Source organism: Natator depressus, chromosome 1 (genome assembly GCF_965152275.1).
Source record: "Natator depressus isolate rNatDep1 chromosome 1, rNatDep2.hap1, whole genome shotgun sequence".
NCBI lineage: Eukaryota > Metazoa > Chordata > Testudines > Cheloniidae > Natator > Natator depressus.
In genome coordinates, this window is record NC_134234.1 from 138,635,469 (window position 1) to 138,661,053 (window position 25,585).

At 42.9% G+C, this 25,585-nt stretch overlaps 1 protein-coding gene across 6 annotated transcripts in view; it reads right to left on the reverse strand.

The window, feature by feature from the left end:
- The window catches only part of LOC141996124 (eukaryotic translation initiation factor 1A, Y-chromosomal), a 158,905-nt gene that overhangs the window by 96,788 nt on the left and 36,532 nt on the right, over positions 1–25,585 (reverse strand). For 5 of the 6 annotated variants that reach the window (XR_012641487.1, XM_074967951.1, XM_074967942.1 and 2 more), the window contains exon 1: positions 25,009–25,160. The exons of the other annotated variant lie outside the window; for it this stretch is intronic. Coding sequence is in view for 4 of the 5 variants with exons in the window: in XM_074967951.1 (XP_074824052.1) it covers positions 25,009–25,060 (52 nt within the window). In the remaining variant the exon portion in view is untranslated. Of the gene's footprint in view, positions 1–25,008; positions 25,161–25,585 lie in introns of those variants that run through there. 6 annotated transcript variants of the gene reach the window in all.

Sequence of the window (25,585 nt, forward strand, 5' to 3'; positions counted from 1 at the left end):
GATAGGAAACAAAGAGTAGGAATAAATGGTCAGTTTTCAGAATGGAGAGAGGTAAATAGTGGTGTCCCCCGGGGATCTGTACTGGGAGCAGCACTGTTCAACATATATATAAAAAATTCTGGAAAAAGAGGTATGGTGGTACCATTTGAAGATGATACTAAATTACTCAAGATAATTAAGTCCAAAGCAGACTTCAAAGCATTATAGAGGGATGTCACAAAACTGGATGACTGAGCAACAAAATGGCAGATGAAATTCAATGTTGATAAATGCAAAGCAATGCATATCAGAAAACATAATCCTAACTATACATTGGGTCTAAATTAGCTGTTACCACTCAAGAAAGATCTTGGAGTCACTGTGGATAGCTCTCTGAAAACATCTGCTCAATGTGTATGCTATGGGTGTCCATAAGCCTCTGACTGCCAGATACTAGAACTGGAAGACAGGAGATGGGTCACTTAACTGCCCTGTTCTGTTCATTCCCTTTGAAGCATCTGGCATTGGCCACTGTCGAAAGCCAGGATACTGGATGGACCATTGGTCTGACCCAGTATGGCCGTTCTTTTGTTCTTATTCTTATGGTCTTATACTGAATACAGCATCTCTTTTCTTCAGTGAAGCTGCTGGTCTTTTAATGTGCCTAGTAACTCCCCAGAAGTTCTTCTTCACTCAGCGCACAGTCAACCCGTGGAACTCCTTGCCTGAAGAGGTTGGGAAGGCTAGGACTATAACAGGGTTTAAAAAAAGAGAACTAGATAAATTCACGGGAGGTTAAGTCCATTAATGGCTATTAGCCAGGATGGGTAAGGAATGGTGTCCCTAGCCTCTGTTTGTCAGAGGGTGGAGATGGATGGCAGGACAGAGATCACTTGATCATTACCTGTTAGGTTCACTCCTTCTGGGGCACCTGGCATTGGCCACTGTCAGCAGACAGGATACTGGGCTGGATGGACCTTTGGTCTGACCCAGTATGGATGTTCTTATGTTCAGCATGGAGTAGGCATGTAGACAATTTGTTACATGCAGGATAGGCATAATAGGTATTTTGTTTTCACAGAGCTAATAGAGACAGTGCCAATTTTTGCACAGTGTCAGTTTTGCTGCAAGCATTATTATGGTCTTATCCCTCATAAGTAATTACAATAGAAAAATCATATCATTTGGCTGCATGCGCTTCTGCATGAAAGCAACTTGTGAAGTCAGTGACACAATGGTTGCCTAACAACAAGTATTTAGGGCCCCTTATTATAGTAACAGGAAAAATTCATGCCTAAGGCAACTGAAATTCAAGTAATCAATAGAGCTAAAGATCCAATTAGTTTCATGGTGGGGCAAGTAATAGTACGGCTACGGCTTCATGGGGATCCAAGCAGGGGTTGAGCTGGGCCAGCCCACTGCAACTCAGCAAGCGGGTACTTCTTTTGATAGTTGTCCTCTTGCAATTCACAATATAATCTCACTTTTATAAATTGTTTAGCCCTTGTTTGAAGCAAACCTTCCAATGTTCAGTCCTTGAGTCTGCAGACAGTGCAAAACAGTAGGTTTGAGAGGGTATGAACTGCACCTATTTATTTAATCAAGTGTTAACTCATAAACCTAATGATGGTGATTTAACTGTTAATACTATTAACTACTGCAATGCTGCTTGAAGTAAACAAGAACAAAAAGGACAACTGTTTTGGAGACTTGTCCAATTATTCCATTAGGAATATGTAGATCCAGACAAGAAAGAGTGAATCCAACGCTATTTCATCTTCTCAAGCTGTTATGAGAAGAAAATAATGACAAATACAGCCCCCACCTAATATAACAGCATACCCTGGGGAGTCAGACTTATTTAAAAATAATTATGAAAAACATTATAATAAATCTAAGTGCCTTTAAATGTAGTTGGGGTGCAAGATACCAGAGTGTTGTAGCAAAAGAGCCTTTGATTAATATCACAGGAGCATCCAGAGGCCCCACTCAGGATTGGTGTTTCTTTGTGGTAGGCACTGTATAATCATATGCCCTAATCCTGCAAATGGATCTATACAGGCAGACCCATATGTATATACCTTGTAGCCAATGATGCTCTGCGCAGATGCAGAGGTGCATCCATGCGGAACCTCTTGCAGGGTCAGGATGTAGAACAGACAGGCCCTGCCCCAAGTAACACTGAAGTTTACCAGTATAGTGCCCACCACTATAATGAAGGCTGTGTTAATGCTGCAAAACCTGTTCTAGATCACTGACACCACTCACTCACATGCCCCTTCCCAGAACCACGGGAGAGGTGAAAAGCAGGATCTACCATTGTGTGCTCTATGGACAAAAGTCAGTGAATCTAAAGAGACTGAATTTGATGCTCAGGTGCCAAGCTAATGGGTGCTTTCTATATATACACACCTTACACAGAGTAGCTATTCACTCAACAGGTTCTTCACTGTGTCATATGTATACTTTAAAATACAACTGTTTAAAATAAAAAAGACTGGATCCAGAAGATTTTCATCCCACACACTGTAGCACAATAGTGTGAAATATATAAGTATATATAAATTTGGCTGCAGTAAAAGAATTACTAAAATAGAGTAAGTACCTTATATTCTGTTTTTGTACTCCTGAAACACTGGGCTCCCCTCACCCAACACACGTGCTTACCAGGAGCAGACATTGCCACACAAACAGATGTAGGCTAAGAATTTGAAAATCTTAGTCTGTCGTTTTTCACACGATTCTGAATTCTTTATTTTTTAGAACAAAAGTTAGGAGAGAATGCCAACAATATTTTTAAGTACATTAAAAATGTAATGCATTAGGAAGCATGAAGTCCCTTTAGATGAACAAGGATTCTGAGCACTGTGCTACTGCTTAAGGGTGAAAATTCAACCTCTCTGATGCTGTTATGTCCTTCATTTGTAGTTAGTAGAAATCCTTTGAAAGACCTAAAAAAGGAGAATGCTTAGGCTTATGGAATGGTCGACTACAACACTTGAACAAATTAAGCCTGACTTCTAAAGGACACACCTCTGGACTAACGTTAGCCACGACAAGCTGAGTTGTTTTTAAATGCTAATGATCTTATCCACACTAAAGGCAAAAATTGCATTTAACAGTGTTAACGTTTTCTAATGTGATGCATTTTCCCAGTATAGACGAAGCCCACAAAAGTAGGGATTGGAAGAGGAGTTCTCAGCACTCAGTGATGACACAGAACTTCTCAAACTGGGGGTGGGCCCTTCTGTGGTGAGGGGAGGAGGAGGGGGCACAGACTGTATTCGGGGGGAGGGGACCTGAGACGCTTTAGGAAAAAAAAATACTTACTGTGCACATTTTATGCACCGCTATGAACAACTAGCGAAGCTGATTCCTCCAGACATACCGAGTTGTCAGATGGCGCTGTACATTTTGACGGATTTCTGTTAAGCTTGCAGAGCCTTATACAAAGTAATGCCATCTGTATGTTAATCCATTTGTAACACGCCGTGTGCACATTTAATCGTAAGCATCAACACAATCGCAGTTTTCCTTTTGCTCTTATTACAATGGATCATTGACTGTTTGAATCAATGCCTTACTGTTTTTAATATTTCGTGAGTTGCATATTTTCTTTATGTACTTGTGTGGTGGAGTCTGCGGCTTTCCAGGCGGCCAATGGGAGCTGCAGGGGCAACACCTGTGGATGGGACAGCGTGCAGAGCTGCCCGGCGCCGCACCTTTTTGTAGGAGCCAGAGGGGGGCATGCAGCTGCTTCTGGGAGCTGCAGGGGCAGCGCCTGCGGACACGGCAGCGCCTGCGGACAGGACGGTGTGCAGAGCTGCCCAACACCGCGCCTCCACGTAGGAGCTGGATGGGGGATATGACGCTGCTTCTGGGAGCTGCTCGAGGTAAGCGCTGCCTGTACCCCTGAGCCCCTCCCGGGACCCAACCCCCTGCCACACCCCCATCCCTGATCCTCCTCCTGCCCTCCAAATCCCTCAGCCCCAGCCCGGAGCTCCCTCCTGCACCCCAAACCCGTCACCCCCACTCCCACCCCAGAGCCTAAACCCCCAGCCAGAGCCCTCCCCCCCCCCATGCGCCCTAGCCCTGATCCCCCTCCCACCCTTCAAACCCCCTGGTCCCAGCCCGGAACACCCTCCTGCACCCTAAACCTCTCATCCCCAGCCCAGAGCCTGCACCCCCCAAGCCCTTTTATAAGCAGCCCCCTCCCACCCTTTGAACCCCTCAGCCCCAATCACCCTCCTGCACCCCAAAACCCTCACCCCCAGCCCAGAGGCCCCCCCCCCGCCACACACACACTCCAAACCCCTGCCCCAGCCCAGAGCCTCCTCCCATACCCTGCATTCCTCATTTCTGATAACACAGTCTTCAGATATGTTAAGGGTTGTTATAAAGAGCACTGTGATCAACTGTTCTCCATGTCCACTGATGGCAGGACAAGAAGTAATGGGCTTCATCTGCAGCAAGGGAGATTTAGGTTAGATATTAGGAAAACAACTTTCTAACTATAAGGATAGTTAAGCATTGGATTAGGCATCCCAGGGAGATTGTGGAACCCCGTCACTGGAGGTGTTTAGGAACAGGTTGGACAAACACCTGTCAGGGACTGTCTAGATATACTTGGTACAGACACAGCGCAGAAGGCTGGACTTGATGACCTCTTGAGGTCCCTTCTAGCCCTATATTTATATAAGTCTGTACTCAGTGCAAATCTACTTTGAGAAAATACTTTTTTAAATAGTTGGCCATTCCATATATGGATTTTTCCCCAAAATATAAAACTATTTACAGTCAACACATCTTAAACATTTTGTTAAATTTGATCACACTCATATCAGATAAAAATAACATTGTGTTTTACTGTGATGGGGGAAGTTTTTTTTTTTTTTTTTTTTAAAAAGAGAGACTACACTTGATTTTTAAAACTTTAAGTGTTAAGTTTAAAAAGTTCTCTCCTCATGTGAACATTGCATAGAATACCTAAATGTTTAAACAGGGATTCTCTGAATAGTTGCTAGGAATTTTAATTAATGTTTTATAGGAATCTCATGGAGGATGAAAATGTTATTTTTTACATCTAGATTTTTTCTAAAGGACACAGAGAAGACAAAAATAGTAATGTACATTTGTGATGGGTTCCCCCTGGGGTGCAACCTGGAACTGGGATATCATTGAGGCCTTCTGACACATCAGCCTGGGCTCTCTCTTACACTGTACTGCTGTGACAAGCTGCCAAGCCCTCCAGGCTTCAGCCTGCACCTTCACCAACATACATACAGGCAGACACACACCCTGCTGCAGTACATGCAGGTAGGCTCTTTAACCAGACCCTGCCTGGGAAGGCTTCAGCTAGGACACCTCCCAGTTTCTAAGGCACACTCCCCACCCTCTGGAGCATAAACCCAAAATTATAGTGTCTTGTGCTGCACCGGGAACTATACAGCATAAGCTTATAAAATGTGTCCCCTCCCTCAATGAGGAGAGTAATATGCAACAGCTTTCTCCCACTGAGTTATGATTCCCACACACTGGTTTCAGATAAAGCAAAATCAAGTTTATTAACTACAAAAGATAGATTTTAAGTGATTATAAGGGATAGCAAACAGATCAAAGCAAATTACCTAGCAAGTAAACAAAAAACACAAACTAAGCTTAATATACTAAATAGATAGGGTGAGAATGTGCTATTCATATCCAAAGTGACGATATAAGCAGGTTGCAGATTTGTAAGGGGCAAGCTGCACTTGCTTACAGCTTGGAATCCCCAGGTGTTCCATTCACAGGCTAAAAATCCCTTTAGCCTGGGACCATCACTCCCCCCAGTTCAGTCTTTGTTCCTTAGGTGTTTCCACAAGTCTTCTTGGGTGGGGAGTACGTAAAGACCTTAGATGGTGGCACTCCCCTGCCTTATACAGCTTTTTGCATTTGTTTCAAAGCTTGGTTCCCAGCCCAGTCTGTGTGAAAATACTGACATCCCAAGATGAAGTCCAACACCAGGTAACTTGGTCACATGTCCCTGTAGGGTCACAGCAGCCATTACTCGGAGGTTGTCTGCAGTGTCCTCAGGAAGGCTCCCCAGGTGGGAGATAAGCTTCTCCTAAGACTTATTGTTCTCTCTAATGGCTCTTCCCCACCCACTATCTAGGCTGAATGCATCTTGTCTAGTGAGCATTCCCCAGGTGCAACTACATTTTGAAATACAGATACACAGTCAATACTCATAACTTCGGATACAAAAATGATACATGCATACAAATAGGATAATCATATTCAGCAAATCATAACCTACCCAATGACACCTCCCATGAATTATCTTCCATAAAATACATTATGATTACGTGGTAATCATATCATAATAATATCACTGTGAAGAATATGGGATGCTGTATCACAACATTATTATTTTTATTGCAGAAACACCCAGAGACTCCTATCCGGCTTAGGGCAACATTGTGCTGAATGATGCACAACAAAATAAAAAAGACAGCCCCTGCCTCAAATGGCTCACAATCTTAATACTGACAAAACAAACAGGGATATTGAACATAAGAGAGGAGAGGCAAGGATAATTGGTCAGACCTTACACAAACTAGAGCGGATTAAAAATATGATTTCCAACAAAAAAATGTTTTTTGCAAAACCAAAATTTTCTGCAAGTGCATTCTCAGTACATAAAATTATGTAAAGGTTGATTTTTAAAAAAAATCCTCTACCAGCTAACGAGATGCTCTAATTAAAGCATTTAACTTTCACTCAACCTGAATGATGCTGCACTGGAGAGACCACACCAACTTTGTTTTTCAAGTGTCATACTTTCAAGATCATGCTGAATGATCAAAGCAGTGCTGAATCAACACCATTTGTAGTATGTTAGCCTTAAAAGATAAGCAGTAAACCTCAGAAGACCTCAAAGTTTTCATAGTTTAATGAAAGGAGAGGGAAAATGACTATGGTTAAGAAAACAGAACAAGTGAAATAAAGCTAGTACAACATACCTGACCTTTGTTTAATCTTAATCCCATTGTCCGGCTTTCCCACCACACCTATAATCTCTTCCAATAAAATGTAGATGCCTCACACTAACTATTCTTTTTGCTTCAATCACCTTGCCTGGTAACTTTCACTTTACTGAAAATCATTTCAGAATTAGTAAATACAGAACACCTCTTATAACAACAACTGCACAATGTACCAATGTCTACTGACCTTGTGTTATCTATTATACCTTTAAAAAATATTTATCTGATTGTAAAGAAGGAGAGAAACAACCCACCAGCACTGTAAGGGTTAAGGAGAGCCTTTGGGCCCAGCTAGCCCCACCCAGTTATACCTGCAGCCAATGGCAGGCCTGGAGGAGGGAGAGAAGGAGAGACCCAGGCCCAGATCAGGGCTGACTTGCAAAGAGGCAGGAGCTAGCTACTGCTCTACCTGACTGGAAGGATCGCTAGTCTACCAAACAACGCAGCCACCAGGGAGCACTTTCTGTCTCCCAGCCAACAGAGACTGTGAAGGAGACCTCAGAGCCTCTAGCAATTGAGATAACTGGATGATTGCAGCCCAGAGACATTGTGGGGTTTGGCTTCACCAAACTTACAGCTGTCCCGGCGAAGGAGCCTGGGATTGCAGCAGCACACGACCCAAGATCCACAATAGGGCACCACGGGAGGCAAGCCACCTCAGCATATTGGACTACAGGGGCCAGGCCCCAAGCTGAAGGGAATCTGGTAGGAAGCAGCCCAGGACAGTGGCTTTGGACTTCCTGCTCGGAGTGCCCCTGTTCAGGGGTTGACTCACACAGGGCCTTGGGCTAGGATGTGGTACAGTGGGAATGCCCGTGTTCCCCTACCCAGAGTGTCTGAAAGACTGAGGCATCTTGACCAGCCGACCACTACCCTCCAAGCATCCTGTTAGTTACACTGATACACAAAGATTGCACGTGGGGACTTCATATACCAAAGGATATACAATGATCAGAGACACTTCAAAAATAACCTTACTGAACTGCATTCCTCCCCCATCCCCCGCCACCATTTACATGTAGGATGAAATCATTTCTAACCAACACCCATGGTAGAAGTTCAGGCATGCATCCCCACACAGCATATGACTAGGTAGAGAGAAAGTATTTATTTCCAAGATCATTAACGAGGAGCAAGTCACCACCTTTTTTTTTTTTTAAACTACATTCACAAGAATATTCGTCCAGGTGATTAATGGAAAAACGAACAACATGGATTTCTGGTTCCATATTTACATATCGATCTGTAATTGATACACTATTTGTCTATCACTCTCTAACCCAGTGAAGTTCGCCTTCACAGAACGATAGAAGTAAACAATTCTGATCTCGTTTTTCAATTTCATCTATTATGTACAACTAAGTCTCTTAAGTTTTGCTTAAAGTATGTGCTGAATTTTACTTGTGTTCCCACCATGTGGATCCTCATTTTGTACAACAGAAGATTTAGGGGTATGAATGCCAACTCTGCAGTTGATGCACTCTAGTGACAAGCCTGTCTCTGCTGTTTGTGCCACATTCACACCACACTAGTTTCACCCAAAACACTGTTTTCCTATATCCTGAATTGTTAACCTGGCACAGTTTAGATTGGCTATGCATGGATGCTTCTAGTATGATATTCTCAATGTTACATGACAACTAGACATCTTGAAGAAATTCCTATGTCTCAGAAGACTGCTCCATTTTGGTATAAACTAAATAGTAGGGGTGAGATCCTGTCCCCAGTGAAGTCAGTGGAAGTTTGGTCATAAAGTTGGGCCACAATTTGACCCTACATCATTTTTCACTGACAAATTCAATGTCAAGATATCCTTGTTCTCCTCTTTGCCAATTTGTCACAGACCTCCATTAGTGCTCCCTCCTGCATCTACAAAGAACAATAACAAGATATATTGGATTAAACTATTTCCCTCAAGATTTTTCCCCACTCTACTCCACCAGCACCATTCAGACACCTATGTTTCTCCTGGCCACAGGAAGGTAACTTTTGAGGTGGGCAAGCTGTGTTAATGTGTTAATTTCAACAAATGATTATTTTTAAAAGTCTGATTTAGTTAATACTTTGCACTTTACATTTTCAAAACATTGTACAAATACTACTTCTCAAAACTTGTTAGATATCATCCCTACTAAGGGAGGGAAGACGTGGAGGAGAACAGGAGAGTACTCAGGGATATATGGTGAGCATAGGCGCCAACTCCAGGGCTGCTCCAGGGCTGGAGCACCCCCGGGGAAAAATTAGTGGGTGCTCTGCACCCACCAGCAGCCAAGCTCCCCTCCCCCATCCACCCCACCTTCTCCTCCCCACCCCAAGCGCACCGCATCCCTGCTCCTCTGCCTATCTCCCAGCGCTTCCTGCCACCAAATAGCTGTTTGGCAGTTCTTAGGACTTTCCGGGGGGGGGGGGGGAGCGGGGATGCGGCACGCTCAGGGTAGGAGGCAGAGAAGAGGCGGGGCAGGGACTTGGGAGAAGGGGGAGGAATTGGGGCGGGAAAGGAGGGGACTTTGGGGAAGGGGTGGAAGAGGGGCGGGGTGAGGGGCGGGGCCAGGTGTGGGAGTGGGGTGGAGCACCCACCGGGAACAGTGGAAGTCGGCGCCTATGATGGTGAGTCCACAGCAGAGCTGTGACTAAAACCCAGAAGTTCCAGGATCATGCTCAGTCCACTACACCATACTGTTTTTTTAAAAAAAAACAGTAAGAAGCATTTTAAATTAATACTGCAAATATTTTTAAAAAACTTTTCACTATTTTTAGTATTTATGCTGTTTGTTTACTCCTTCACATTCCACTGAACTTCGATAATGAAAGCAGCCTAATCATTTTCACATTGGCTTTCTAGTCAGTATCACTTTCAGATGCTCTTTCAACTAAAAGTTTTTTTTTTTTTAAATGTCATGAAAACATTTTTGTTTGGTTTGGTTAAAAAAAAAAAGCGTATATTTAAAAAAACCTTACATTTTGGATCAAATTTGACCTGACTAGTATCCCTTTACTTTATTCACAGAAGTACTTGTAAAAAACAAAAACAAAAAAACCCCATACATCCACCTTCCCATCTCCCCTCCAAAAAAGTGCCCATCAGTGTAGTTTTAAGTTATTTGAAAAGCTCGACAACTCTAGAATCATAGAACATCAGGGTTGGTCATCTAGTCCAACCCCCTGCTCAAAGCAGGACCAATCCCCGACTAAATCATCCCAGCCAGGGCTTTGTCAAGCCTGACCTTAAAAACTTCTAGGGAAGGAGATTCCACCACCTCCCTAGGTAACGCATTCCAGTGTTTCACCACCCTCCTAGTGAAAAAGTTTTTCCTAATATCCAACCTAAATCTCCCCCACTGCAACTTGAGACCATTACTCCTTGTTCTGTCATCTGCTACCATTGAGAACAGTCTAGAGCCATCCTCTTCGGAACCCCCTTTCAGGTAGTTGAAAGCAGCTATCAAATCCCCCCTCATTCTTCTCTTCTGAAGACTAAACATGCCCAGTTCCCTCAGCCTCTCCTCATAAGTCATGTGTTCCAGTCCCCTAATCATTTTTGTTGCCCTCCGCTGGACTCTTTCCAATTTTTCCACATCCTTCTTGTAGTGTGGGGCCCAAAACTGGACACAGTACTCCAGATGAGGCCTCACCAATGTCGAATAGAGGGGAATGATCACGTCCCTCAATCTGCTGGCAATGCCCCTACTTATACATCCCAAAATGCCATTGGCCTTCTTGGCAACAAGGGCAAACTGTTGACTCATATCCAACTTCTCGTCCACTGTAAGCCCTAGGTCCTTTTCTGTAGAACTACTGCCGAGCCATTCGGTCCCTAGTCTGTAGCGGTGCATGGGATTCTTCCGTCCTAAGTGCAGGACTCTGCACTTGTCCTTGTTGAACCTCATCAGATTTCTTTTGGCCCAATCCTCCAATTTGTCTAGGGCCCTCTGGATCCTATCCCTACCCTCCAGCGTATCTACCACTCCTCTCACAGCATGGTTCAAATCATCATTGCTATTACTGCCCATAATTACTGACTGGTAGACATATCTTCCTTGTGAAACCCAAATCTCACACGTAAGCCTCCTTAGCCCAAAGCACAGCATCCTTCTCAGAAAGCCACTTATTTGGAAGCAAGTTCCATAAGCTGGTGACTTCTACTCACAATGCCATTTGCTACACAGTTCTAGCCTAACACATAGCTGAAGCATCTCCGCTGATTTGAACTGTCAGATTCCAGATAACTAAGACAAGGATAACCATGACAAGGTAAGCATTGGAGGGAAAGAATCTCCATCAACCAGAGACTGGAAGCAGCGCTAGGGAGCACCACTGCTACCTGGGAAACAAAAGGTTTTGACATTTTCATATAAACATTCAAAGCAAATAAGGACATTTTGGTTTTATAATTTGTGCTAAAAAGAGTGTCATTTGTTCTAATATGAAACTGGACACGCAAGTACTGAAATGAATAAGCCATTTGTTAGAGGTGAAATTCATGCTCTAAAACTTGCACTTGACAGTTTCACATCAGGGGTTCTCAACCTTTTTCTTTCTGAGGGCCCCCCAACATGCTATAAAAACTCCAGTTCCCACCTGTGCCACAACAGACTGTATTCTGCATGTAAAAGCCAGGGCTGGCATTGGGGGTAGCAAGCCGGGCAATTGCCCGGAGCCCCATGCCACAGGGGCCCCCATGAAGCTAAGTTGCTCAGGCTTTGGCTTCTTCCCCAGGTGGTGGGGATCAGGGCCTCAGGCTTTAGCCCCATGTGGTGGGGCTTCAGCTTTCTGCCAAGGGCCCCAGCTAATCTAATGGCAGCCCTCCTTGGCGGACCCCCTGAAACCTGCTCACTGCCCCCCAGATGCCTGGTTGAGAACCACTGGTTTACTTGTCTTGGCTCTCTTCTCCCCTCAGTGCTGACCAATGCAGGCCTGTGGCATGGAGATAGCTACACAGCCTCTCCTACATCTACAATTCTCTGGGAACTTAAAGTTCAGCTCCAACTTCAGCTGCCTCAGATAAACATGGCTGAGGAGTTCAAAACTCTGTAGGAAGTGAGTGCTTCTTTGTTCTGAGATTTTTCACAGGTTGCTGAAGTTACTGACTCCACAGGGCAATCACCAAATGACTGCTACTGGGATGCTTGCAAGACCAAGAAGGAAGAGTTCTTATTTGCACACTGGGTAATGCAGCTCAGCCAGTTTGTTCCCACACCTTGATGACACACTGCTGTTGCACCATGATGAGCGGTACCATTTTAGTGCAGGACACAGTAGCTGCATATATAAAAAAATCAGAGCAGATTATGAGAGTCTGCTCTACATGATTTCAAATGTACCCCACTTGCCCAGAAATTAAACATTTTTACCTGTACATTTATCTATAAGAATAACTGCATCTTGGATTCTCCAATCTGTTACTCTTGACTAACTCATACTATGAGTCTAGCAGAAAAAGGAACCATTCAGTGTTAGAGATCCCATCTCACCTCTCCTGCTTTCCCTTAAGATCTGATGGCACTCAAGCTGAAAGTTACTCAGGAGAATCATAATACAGTATATGTAAATGACAGACAGCTTCTACTCTTGGTCAGACAAAAAACAAAAATTAAAAATAAACATATCATCTGAGGTTCAGGGAGGAAATATGAATACCCTGGATATTGGTGACTACCTATGAATAACAAAACCAGCATCTGAATAGTAGTGTGTCATTTCAGATTGCATGTCTGATGCACCAAAAACATCATGTACATTTCAACTTATGTAGTCCCCAACATAGAATTCTCACAATTCTCTTTGCAGTTCCTCACAAAGAGGATGGGCAGTTACAGGGAGAAATACTTGGAGAAAATTGCAACTTCTTGTCTGTGTACACCTGAAGCAGATTCTTACAGAATAATCTAAAAATTCCTAAATCGAAAGAAGGCTCCAGTTATTTGATTTTTTTTTTTTTAAAGTTCACTACATTCTCTGGTTTATGTGATTCATGGTTTGTGTCAGTCATGATTTAAGTTTACCTGAGAAGTAATATACGTTGATCATAAGGACAGCAGTTACTTAATATTTTGCAGAAATTACTTTAAATATTTAAGCTTTTGAAAAGCTTCTGTTCTCATGATTTTAAAGGTTTGGTGATAACACCCCCTTGCCTTCACTCACACTCCTTCTTTCCCCCATCCCCAAAAGCCTGGTCCTTCCATTTGAGTAATTCACTCAGGAACTCAGCATCTAGGCTCTTGGTTGCAGGCACTCCTCCTCCCCCTTCTCATCAAGCCCAAGTTCTGCTTTTATTAAAGGCCCGATTTATTCTTGTATAATCCTCCTCTGCTGCTGACGGGCCTTGCGGCAGCACAACTCCCCTCCAGCTGGAGTGTCTTTTCAGAGCTTGTCAGTGAAATTCTCAAACTGGTAATAACTCTTGCCAACCAAACACATATCTTAACATCCACTACCTGCTACCTTAGAGCGATAATCGCTGCTTCCGCCACATCCCCCCTTGCTTCCAATAAGGGGAGCAAGTGGTTTAAATGTATTTTTGTAGGTTTACTGTTCTCTAAACAAAACTGCTTAACTTAATCCCTTCTAGGAAATTTCTGAAGATAACAAACCTAGCTCTATTTGAAAACGCTAGGGGAAACTTCCAGTGTCTTCCGGCTGCTCACTAACTTACCATGTCCATTAAAAACAACACAACTTACCTTCTATTACAAATACCTAGTACACATGAAAACTTTACATAGCTTTACTGTTTATGGCTTCTGTCTGCAGTCTCAAATGCTGTAACAATACTGTTAACCTACATGTTAGTTTACTACTTTTAAAAGGCAATCTTCTGAGGCAACAGAAAAGACAGCAGTTGCCCTAGACTCCCCTGCTTTTGCACAATTTTCTTTTGTGCTTAGAGGTCAAGCAAGATGTGTCTTGAGGCAAACTAAGGCAACCAGATATGTAGTTGGGTTGAATGGACTGAGTTGGCCTGAGTAACTGAAGCCAATACATTTCTCAGAAGGAAGCTGCCACAGAGCAAAAAGTGGCCTCCCAGGGGTTGTTCCTTTCAGAGAGAAGGTAGCAGTGAGGAACAGCAAACCTATGTGGAGATGAGAAGCTAGAGCCTCCTGCATGCTCAAGAAGGCAGCAGGAGGAGCAGCAGCCAGACCCAGAACTGATTTATTTAGGTTGGTTACATAATCAGCAAATCTTCACACTCCCCAGTGGATCAAAGAAAGTTGCACATAAATGGTCATGGGATCATGGCAGCGTAGGTGTTCTTTACTTAAGCCAGTAGGATTAGTACCCTTGCAAAAAGTAGTCAGGTAAAACTTTCAATCCCTGAACACCTGATCAGCGCATGAATGACAAACATGGTATTTTAGGCAAGAAAAATTTCACGTCAGGATTAAACAACTTTGTCCATAAACTCCAAACAAAGAAAATAATAAGTAAAATTATGGAAGGTAATAGTCTCTGCACAGAAAAGGGACCACCAATTTGCTGTGTAAGAAAAATATTTACCCATCATGGACTTGTTCCAGAAGTGCTGAATACATTAATAAAAAGACATTCTTCAAATGGTTTTTGTAATTTTAAGTCAGTCACCTTTTCACTTGCTCCCTGGTCCCTCTTATGCTTGCTTAAATTCACTTATGATTCAGCCTACTTATTTTCTTCTATACACCCTTTTATCAATATGTATCTTAAAAAAAATCAAGGTACATTCAGTTCCAGTGGTATCCAAATAAGGAATAATATCTAAAACTCAGGAACACTACATAAAACAGATCAGGAACAATATACTGGAAAAACAAACAGATACACAAAAATGCACTTTCCCTCATTCTGTCAAAATAGCTGCACACAATAAGCTCTCTTCCTACTAACTTATAAAAATGAGTGCACCGCAGTTTATTTGAGCCTCAATGCAGGCGTGTCTCTCAGACTTTTCTTCTAGGTCTTCAGCTTCTCAGTCACTTCACTGACTGTAGGATTCATGATTTCTTCAACTCTGCTCTCTCCATAGAACACTCTTTAAACAACCTATATCAGGGGTCTCAAACACGAGGCCAGCAGGGCTATTTCCTGCAGCCAGCCAGCTCCCCGCGACACCCCCCCGCCCCCGCCCCAGCATTTACCGAGAGCAGCTCCGGCCCGGCACACACTGGGGGCAGGGCAGGCTCCCTGCCTGCCTGCCCTGCCCCCGCGCCACTCCGGGAAGCAGCCAGAGGGAGTGGGGGCACAGGGTCTGTGTGTTGCCCTGGCCACTCCTCCAGGACTACCCCCGAAACTCCCATTGGCCGCAGTTCCCCTGCCCCTGGTGCGCGCCGGGCCGGCCCTGGCCCCTGAACCCCTCCTGCAGCCGAATCCCCCGTCCTGAGCCCCCTGCTGCACCCCAACCCCCTACTCTGAGCTCCCTACCGCATCCCACATCCCTCCTGCACTCCAACCTCCTACTCTGAGCCCCCTGACGCACCCCGTGCCCCTCCTGCACCCCCTGGGGGCAGGGAGGGGGCGGAGTGGTCAGTGGTGCAGCCCTCGGACCAGTGTACTAGTCCTCATGTGGCCCTCGTGGTCATTTGAGTTTGAGTCCCCTGACCTATATCATGTACTATCTGTGTCCCATCTCCCAGTGCCTCATTCCTATTCAGACTTTGTTCTCAAATCTAGCCTCAAAAAAATTACAGAACCACATTCTGGAACATTATCTTGCAAGCCCTTAGATCTCTTCTTTCAGGACCTGATCAAAAACCCTTTGATGTCAATGGAAGGGCACCCATCAATTTCAGTGGGCTTTGGACCAGGCCTTTAGCCAGTTCCAGAATTGCCATTCCTAATCATAGCCACAGCACTTAACTGTGTTTCTTACTGAAAAAAAGTTTGAAGTTGAACAACAAACGCTTGTACATATTAACAGGAGATAAAGTGCTTTGAATACAGGGAAGGATGTCTTGTCGCTGAAACACAGGACTGGGAATCAGGAGACTGAAAATACAACTTAGGCTCTGCCTCAGATTTCCTTTGTGACCTTGACTAAGTCTCAATTGCAAGATTCAGCTTCTTCCATCAGGGAAACCAGAATACCAGCCTCACAGAGGCTTAATTTTTGTGTTTGTGTCGTGCTTTCATCGAAAGAAATATACACATGGATAGCATTACTATTGTTATTAAAATCCAGTCATGGTACCATGTAGAAAGTATTTCAAAAATAAAGGCACCATTACATCAAGTATTTAAAATGCTATTAATGCAGTGTTTATTTATGCCCTGATAAGATATTTAATGGAAGATTATATTTATTTCCTTTTGGGACAAAGAGCAAGATCCATTTTGTGATGTGCCTGTGGCCTGCTTAACTACATAAATAATGCATCTTTGTTTCAGTGATTAAGGTTTTCCAAATTAAGGGCTTATTTTACTTACAATAAAATTAATTCACATTTAAAACATTTAATTCTAGATAGATAATCAAGGACTGTTTACTTAGATCATAACTTTCCTCAAACTATAACCCAATTTACTCTTAAAAAAAAGAGCAGCACACTCACTGACTGAAAAGGAAGACCACTTCAAAGTTCTTTCTGTAGTCAATACCCTGGAGCATGCTGGCTTAGCCTTATGATAAGTCTGTATCTTTCTTTGTGGATCAAAGACCCATTAAAAATTCCTCCGTTCTATGACACACAAACTGAATTAATTACAAACCACAGATATTAGAAAGAGCATTTTATTAAACTAAAGAACAGTCATTCTGGTTTCTGTTTAATGTGTGAGGTAATTGACCACACAAACGCTGAACAAAGCAGGACACACTGCTAGAGTTTACCTAACTGGATTAAACTACAGGGATCAATATGCCCTCCAGCATCTGACTGGAACAGAAAAACAACAACAGGTATACATCATGCCATTATCTTCTTACATATTTCTACAGAGCCCTTACAACAGGCATCCAGGAGCTGACATGGTTTCACCAACATTACCCTTCCAGCCCTTTCCCTTTGTATAGCAAAATCTCTACAATTGTTCATTTTTTAACACTGCCTATTTCTCTAATTGAGGGAGTTAATGTTAACAATTGGAAAAATCAAAACAATTAAGAGGGGAAATTTATTAAAACAGCAAGAAGGGGGACAAGTAGCATCGTGATTCTCACATGGCTGCTTAAACCAATAGCTCTGCAAGATTAAAGAATGCTCTATGTGCCCCATCACCTTTCTGTCACTGGATATGAGAAATGCAGCAGAGGCACGAAAGTGAATGTAAAGACCAACATCACTGAAGTGAAGAACCCACTTAGAAAGACACTGCAGGTGGACAAGCCAACTTTACAACAGCTAACTGAAACATATGCAATGAAGTTGTGGGGTGGACCAGTCCCCCTTCTAACACAAACAGACAGGAGTGATTTGACATTAGACAAACTATAAAAATGAACTTTCATTAAATGGGTTGGGTTTGACAACAGAGAGAGCAAATGAATGGAGAAATTAAAATATTTCTGGAACAGGGAGAGAAAGACATCTTCAGATTTTTGTCATACCAGAAAATCCAGGAACTGAATACATGATAAAATCTATTTCAGCTCATTATGGGATAAAGAAATCTTCAGGGAAATTAAATCCTACAAAAGACTGGAATGCCTAAATTCTGACAATGGAAGGCAATAAAGCTGACTCCATGGAGTATGGAAAATAATTTAATATTAAAGAAACATTAAGAAATGAAGTTTGTAACAAGGGTTTTAATTTATCAGACATATGTGAGTTTTCCCTGTTTAGATTGGTATTGCAACAGAAAGGTTAAGAGTATTACCAAAACCAATCCAAAAGAAACAGCAGTCAGAGAAAAAGATAGACCAAGGAAAATAACTTGCAACTGAAGTTATTTTGCATACTGAGAAGCCATGGAGCGACTTAAAACACTGAAAGGTTCATTTACCGTCATATGCAGAGAAGCTACCTAAAATATTACTCACTTCCCACAAACACTACTTATTGGAAACTGAGAGCCTTTAAAAATGAACATCTTTTCTAGTCACTACCAATTTGGGATCCCTTGTCAGAAACTAGAGTTATGAAGCACGATACAAACAAAGAGAGCCTGCTGCCATAACAGTGGGAGTGGAATAAAAATTCAACAGACAATGCAGGAGCAGGTGGGAGTGGGAACTGCAGGGCGGGACTGGTGTGGGATTAAAAAAAAAATAGTTGTCCTGTGCCACGAACAACACGAATGCCCCAGCCAGCAGCCACTGCTCTCTGGCTGCCCAGCTCTGGAGGCAGCACCGCTGCCAGCAGCAGCACAGAAGTAAGGTTGGCAACATTGATATTTGTATGTTTGTTTTTTAAAAGGGCAAAAGGCAGAATTTTCTTCGCACCACCCCAGAGAACCTCTTGCACCCCCCTTTGGGGGGTGCCCCCCAGTTTGCACACCACTGGTCTATAGAAATTCTAGAGAAAGCAGAGGTTTGGTTGTTACTATTGTGAAGTGACTATTACAAGCATCGTCAATAGCAAGTTGAACAAAGAACAGATATATATGATGATAACTAATACTTTTTAGACACTAAATTGGGCAAAGAGAATTGTTGCGCTAAGATTCACAGAAACACATGTTAATTAGGCACACAGTAAGCAAGAGTTGAGATATAGCAATTTGATGTGGTCTATTTGCTCTCACATTTGACAAGAATTCAGACGAGCCAAGAGAGAAAAATGTTAAAAGAGTTGAATGAAAGTATAATTACATGAATCATTTAAATAATAATTCAAATAATGAATAATGGGAGGGAACGAAGAGAAAAAAAACCTAAGATGGAACAATCGAAGATCTGAACATCCTACTTTATTACTTTAACAAAAAATACTCTATGAACACCAAATAGAGAACAATTTTTAAGCAAAACTGCCATTTAATATGAAAGATTTTAATCACTATCTAATTACACACAAAATACATCACCAAGATCTTTACAATATTCATTTGAAAAGATTGTCAAGCAGAGAACACTGCTACCTTGACAGCCCATTGGCAGAAGTCAAGGCAAAGAAAATGAAATTCATTATCTGAATGAGAGAGGCAGTGACTGTCGGACATAAGATTTTAAGTAACAGAACAATAAGAACCTTGAAAGTCTCTGCCTATTTCATTCTAACAGTGAAATGCATTTCCTGTCTTAAGCCACTTCCCAGCAGGAAGACCAAACTGACATCAGCTCCCACTGAGGCAGGTGTGCAGATGCACACACACAAGCATCAGTCACAGTTAGGGAGATCAATTACAATGACGGGTATCTCTAAAACCTCAGTACAGTATATTATTCTGCTGTAAAATAAATGTTTTTCCACCTAAGATTACAAGTCACTAAATTAGTGAGTCGCCCATTAAATGACCCTAAAACAGGTATTGGACACAAGCAATGTGGCAGACTATCCAGTATACTATAACAGCTCAAAATTTAAAATCATGTAGTTTTTATGAAGTTGGAGCATGGAAAAAACAGAGAAACTGACTGTGGGCAATATATATAAATATACACATATATATATATATACACACATACTGTACATAGACGGGTAAAATCCTCACTGACAATTATAGAAAATACACAATCGGTAAATATCAAGTCATCTATCATTCAAAAGCAGGTCACTTATGGCAAATTCATACAAAAGAATGTAAATGGTAATAAATAAGAGGGGTTAAATAATAACTAGATCAAGTTCACAATAGTACTAGAGGAACACTGGTGTTTTATTAGTGTAACTTTTGTTAATGTACACTAGTATTCCTGTAAACAATTAAACAATAAACTAGAAGTTTGCCTAGGCCAGTATGAGAGAAACATGCTGTATGAAAGTTAAACTTGGGTGTGTAACAAAGGAACACACTGTATTAATGTGTACTACTCAAATCACAGTAACACGCTGTACTGAGCTAGGTAAAATATGTTGTTCACATCAAGTGAAAGGAAATTGTATCAAGGAGAACCTGGATCAAACAACGAATTCCACAGATTTGCTCAAATTCTAATTTGATAGGCTGGAAAAAATTGTGACAGCCAGTTAGATATGCAAAAAGAAAAGGAGTACTTGTGGCACCTTAGAGACTAACAAATTTATTTGAGCATAAGCTTTCGTGAGCTACAGCTCACTTCATTGGATGCATTCAGTAGAATAAATTTGTTAGTCTCTAAGGTGCCACAAGTACTCCTTTTCTTTTTGCGAATACAGACTAACACGGCTGCTACTCTGAAACCAGTCAGAGATGGAATGTGGAAAACGCAGAGTGGATCAAGAGATGGTTATACCAGGACGTAGGTAATATTTTCACACTTCACAACATAGTGTTTGTCTGCCTACTCTTTTTTTTAGTAGTGCCTGAATAGATGCATTTAGTTACAACTTTTATACATGACAATTTTTTACTTTATTTAAGCACATAAACTGCATATGGATATTCAAATGGAGACTAACTGCTATTGAGAATCTTACAGAGAATGCTCCTAAATTTAGACCAGTTTGAGCATCTGGTCCTAGCAGAAAGATTGTGATTTTCCTTCACAGCCAGTGCTGCAATGAAGTTAATGGAAGCCAGCTTGTACATGGGGAGATCCAATGATTTGAGGGGAGCCAGGCTTAGTTACAATACTACTATATTCATCAAAATAAAAAGGCACTTATTTAAAGATGGCTAATCTATTAAAATACTGGTTAATGGCCGCTGAGACTGCCAATATAACCATAGTGGAGGACAGCAAAAGAACCAACTAGTACTGCCAACCATGCAATATATTGACAATGGAGGAATTCACATGTCAGAATAAGGGAAAAAAGACACACCTTTTTACATGAACAGTCAAAAAGAATAATCTGGCCACCAAACACACATTCTCACTTTTCAGTGCACTGGATATGTGGTGTTAGTACCTGACTGAAGAGTATGAACAAGATATTCAAAACTTCTTTTACTAGGTTAAGCTATAAATAAACCTAAAGTTTAAAAAATTGCTAAGAAAATTATAATTGTTTTAATACATAATAAAAAGTGCTTACTATAAAAATCTTAAGATTTCAATGGGCAGTATACATAGTTTTATTTACATGACATACATGTAAACCCCTTCAGTCCACATGAAAAAAAGAATATGAAATATCTAAGTTAACCCTCATGTATTTTGCACATATGTGTATGAAAACCCAATAATGCAGACTGAAATATGTATATTATGTATGGTATCAAGACTGCTTTCCAACGCCCTAAAGTTCAGATTTTTCGCTGCTACATTTTTAATAGCTTATGACATTCAAGCAACAACTCTTCTCCCCCCTTCCCCCCCCCCACATTTTTGCAGTTCAAAGAGGAAAGATACTGTTCCTCACTTCATTCTACAAAATACAAAAATAATTTTAACTGGTAATGCCTCTGAGCCATTACTTATGTAACTACAGAATGCATTACACTATTCTGAAATAAAACTGATGGTTATGAAATAGTTATACCATATAAAAGCAGGCCCTCAAATTAACACCTTGGGAAAACAATATTAATTTCTCACATAAAAGAAATTATAAAACATTAGCATACTGTGCTATACACTGAAAAATGTTATAGAAATCAGCTGAGTAAATGCTGTCATCACAGCAGGAAAAAAAAATCTGAAGGAATATGTAAGAATTTGCTCCTTATATTTTCACTCTGTTTATATTTTCTACCTAACTACGCACCATATGTACCTTTTTCTTAAATCCTCTTAATTTTGACCAAGCTTTTCTGTGAGAAAAGAAAAAAACACTTCCCTGAAAAATAACCAGAAATACTGAGCTCTTCTTAGGTTTCCAGGACAGATCTAAGCACACTTCACAGAGCAGTGAAATGGAAGATGAGAGATCTGGAACTCAGAAGCTTGACATTTGGTATTTATTCCTCATTATTAATTATTATTATTAGATGGAGAACTGGCAGTGACCCCAATATTTAGTTTACCTAACACCTTCCATTATAAAAGATTGTCATCTTTCTTGAGCTCTATCACCTTTATTATTTGTAGCAGGGTTTTGGCAAGAGGAAAGTGCAGTTTACTAGCACCATGAAATTCTGCTCAGATGTAGATGAATATGAACTGTTGAAAATAGCTATTTCCCTACCATGGTTTGTGTTGTTACTGCATGATTTTGGCAGCATGCAAAAACACCATGAACATTCTAAGGCTGGGACCCCACAGCTATTGCCATAGCAGCATACATTGCACTGGAAATCCCTGCAAACAGAAACTCTGCCAAGTTGCTGCCAGAGCAGCTATTGTACCAGAGGAAGGGATGGGAAGATCCAGGCTGAGTTGCAACTATCACCTGGGCCCAACACATGGCCCCAGTGGCCTATTGCCCACCTCTAGGGATATCACAGAGGGCAGATATTATTCTTCTGTACCCACATACCTCCCATGTTGGGATGAGAACCCCAGGAGAAGATAAATTCAAATAATAATAATAATGTGTACCAGAAGAGCATGAGTTCTAAACTCTGTTGCTGAGTGCTTTAGTAATTGTGTACCCTTCACAATTATTAAACTGGGACTAGCAATATATCCCAGCTCTCCACTACAGCAGACCCAAATCTCATCCAATTAGCCACACTGCATACCTTTATTTTCTATTCTGTCTGTAGAATGGGGCTACTCATGCATATGTAACCCACTATTTTTCAGTGTATTATGCAACTTCTTTTAGTGGAAGGTTCAAACAGGGTAACAGTCTTCTGCTACCAACTAATACATTTAGTCCTGTAGTTGAAGGAATAGCACTCTGTGTTGAAGTACTTAAAATTCAGGATTCAAATCCTGATGATGCATGATCAGCAATTACAATTGCCCATGCAAGCTTCATTCTTGTGCAGATTCATTGTGACACAGACTGATCACATGATAACATATGACTATTTCCACAGGACAGGACAGAGAATGGATGGTACTGAGAAGTTGTATAGGCAATGAGATTTATCTATAGGACCCTCCCTCATTTTTCTAGCAGGTGGAAGGTGCATAGAGAATAAAATAGGGAATGCAAAAAGATAAAAGATGGTTTTGTGGTTAAGACAGGTGACTGTTACACAGACCTCACTTTCGTCCTTCCCTCTACCAGAAACTTCCTACGTGATGCTAGGCAAGTTACTTGAATTGGAATTTTGGTACATGGTCACTATTAGTTTCGCTCTCATTTTCTAGGGGCCCAACTTGAGATACCAAGGGCTGGATGATCAGAAATGCTAAACACTCTGAAGAGCAACTGAGCTGTGGCTGCTCACTGTCTTTGTCTCAGTTTCCCCACCTGTAAAATAGGGTTAACAATACTCTTATCTCTCCAAGAAATTGTGAAAATAAACTTATTAGCATTTGCGAGGCACTCAGGTACTACAGCTTATGAGCACCATGGGTAAATTAATAATTCTGTATTCAGTACATGGTTTTATATGACGCGAAAGGGTCACGTATTGGATAATGGAGATAAAAATATACTGAATAGCTCCCTGAGCACTATCCCTCCTGTGCACTGACTGAAGCAGAGGTCATGTGGAAAAAATAGTATGCAATCAGGTCATTAAAGTGTCTATCATAATGCACCCACACATACAAGCAGGGGAAAGAATAAGGTTTCACAGGCAACCTTAGTTCTAGTATTTCCTAACGTTCAAATGCTTGACTTTACAAAGTAAATACTGGTTTCAGAGTAGCAGCCGTGTTAGTCTGTATCCGCAAAAAGAAAAGGAGTACTTGTGGCACCATAGAGACTAACAAATTTATGTGAGCATAAGCTTTCGTGAGCTACAGCTCACTTCATTTGAATATGTTCTAATGTAATTATTATTTATATTTTGGTAACACTGAGAGATTCCAATTAGAATCAGAGCTCCATTGTGTTGGGTGCTGTACAAACATATAGCAAAAAAAAGTCCTTGCCCCAAGAAGCTTACAATGTGGTTATTTAGAATGAAGCAGGAAAGGAGAGCCCTTTAGAATCTGTGCCTATATAGGACTGACAACTAAACTGATTGTTCAAGCTCGATACCAGCTTAACCAGTTTATTCCATGGTTTGGCCTACCAGTATAGACAGGCCCAGACACCGTAGGAAACTGTGTTTAGATGTTCTGTCCTCGATCCTTACTTTAGGCTAAAATAAAGCTCATTCCATCGCTGGCAACACATTTAGTGGTTAAGAAATTAACATGCATCTGTCATGCAAGACCAGCCCAACAGGTTTAAAGACACCTAAAAACTTCCTCGTGGCAAATATTTACTATACCACAAAGAAAACAGTTTTAAAATGAAAATAAGCAAGCCAAGGGGCGTGAATCGGAACTATACCAGTCTAACAGTAGCAGAGCTCTGTGCAGATTTACTCTCAGATAACACATACTCCCTTTCTGATACTGCTGAACCAAATCATGTTTGACATCCCCAGGGAAGAGCAAACCATTCAGCATTAACAACTTTCTCCTGTAGCTATTACGGATACTCTCTCCCACAGATGCAGGGATTCACAGGTCCTTCTAATCCTTCCCTGGCATTATTTACAGCCGGCCGCGTGTTCCTAGGATAAAGGAAACTCTCCAAATTCTCTGACTGGTGCCTGGATGCGGAAGTCTCCCCACATGCAGCCATCACCCCCAGGATGAGCACTACGCGCCCTGCCCCTCCACGAGCGACTACTGCCCACCAGCGTGCGCCGCCCCCGGGCACAGGAGCAGGAGTCCCTTGCGAAGGCCTTGCGCTCCCCTCCTCCGCACCCGCTCACCCGCTGGTTATTTGCGACCCTGCCCCGGGAATTACGGGGGCACCTGCCCCCGTCTTTGCTATTTTAATGCTCGCGAAGGAGGCTCCGCTGGCCCCCCAAGCCCCGGGGCTGCTCCAGCTGGAGAGCGAGCGAGCGGCTCCGGACACCGCTGGAGGGGTCGCTCCCTGTCCCCACGGGAAGGGGCGTCCCCCCACGCCCGCAGCCGCCAGCCCCGCTGCCCCGGCCTGTCGCTCACCTGGCGCCCGCGGCTGCGGGGGGGAGGTACGCGCAGCCCCCAGCTCCGCCATCTTCTCACTCGGCCGGCGGCGAGCGCGGCTCCTGCTCCCGGCTGCAGCCCCGCTGCGCTCCGGGTGGCCGCCGCACAGGCGCGCTGGCCGCTCCGCCGCACCTGACGCCGCGCTGCGGGGAGGCGGAGGCGGCGCGGGCTGCCAGCGGGGCGGGAGGCGGCGGTGGCTGCTCCGGTGGCCGCTGCGCGCAGTGGGTGGGGTGGAGGCTCCGGCGCCTCCAGGTGTTTCCCTCCTTCCCGGCGCTTGCTGCGCGCTGCCGGCCCGCGCCCGCCCCCTGCCCCGGGCGCCCGCGCTGGGGAGCGGCCCGTGGCCTCGCAACGCAACTGGCGGGTGGGCGCTAAGCGGGACCCGGCCGCTGCCTCCTCCGCAGGCAGCCGAGCTCCAGCTGCCACCTCCCCGGGCAGCTCTAGGCGCGCCGCGGGGGGGTGGAGGTGAAAGGCGATTGCAAAGCGGCGGGCCTGGGCGGGGGGCTGGTGCGTTTCCCTGGCCTCAGAGCTCTGATGACTTCGGGATTCAGGCTAATAA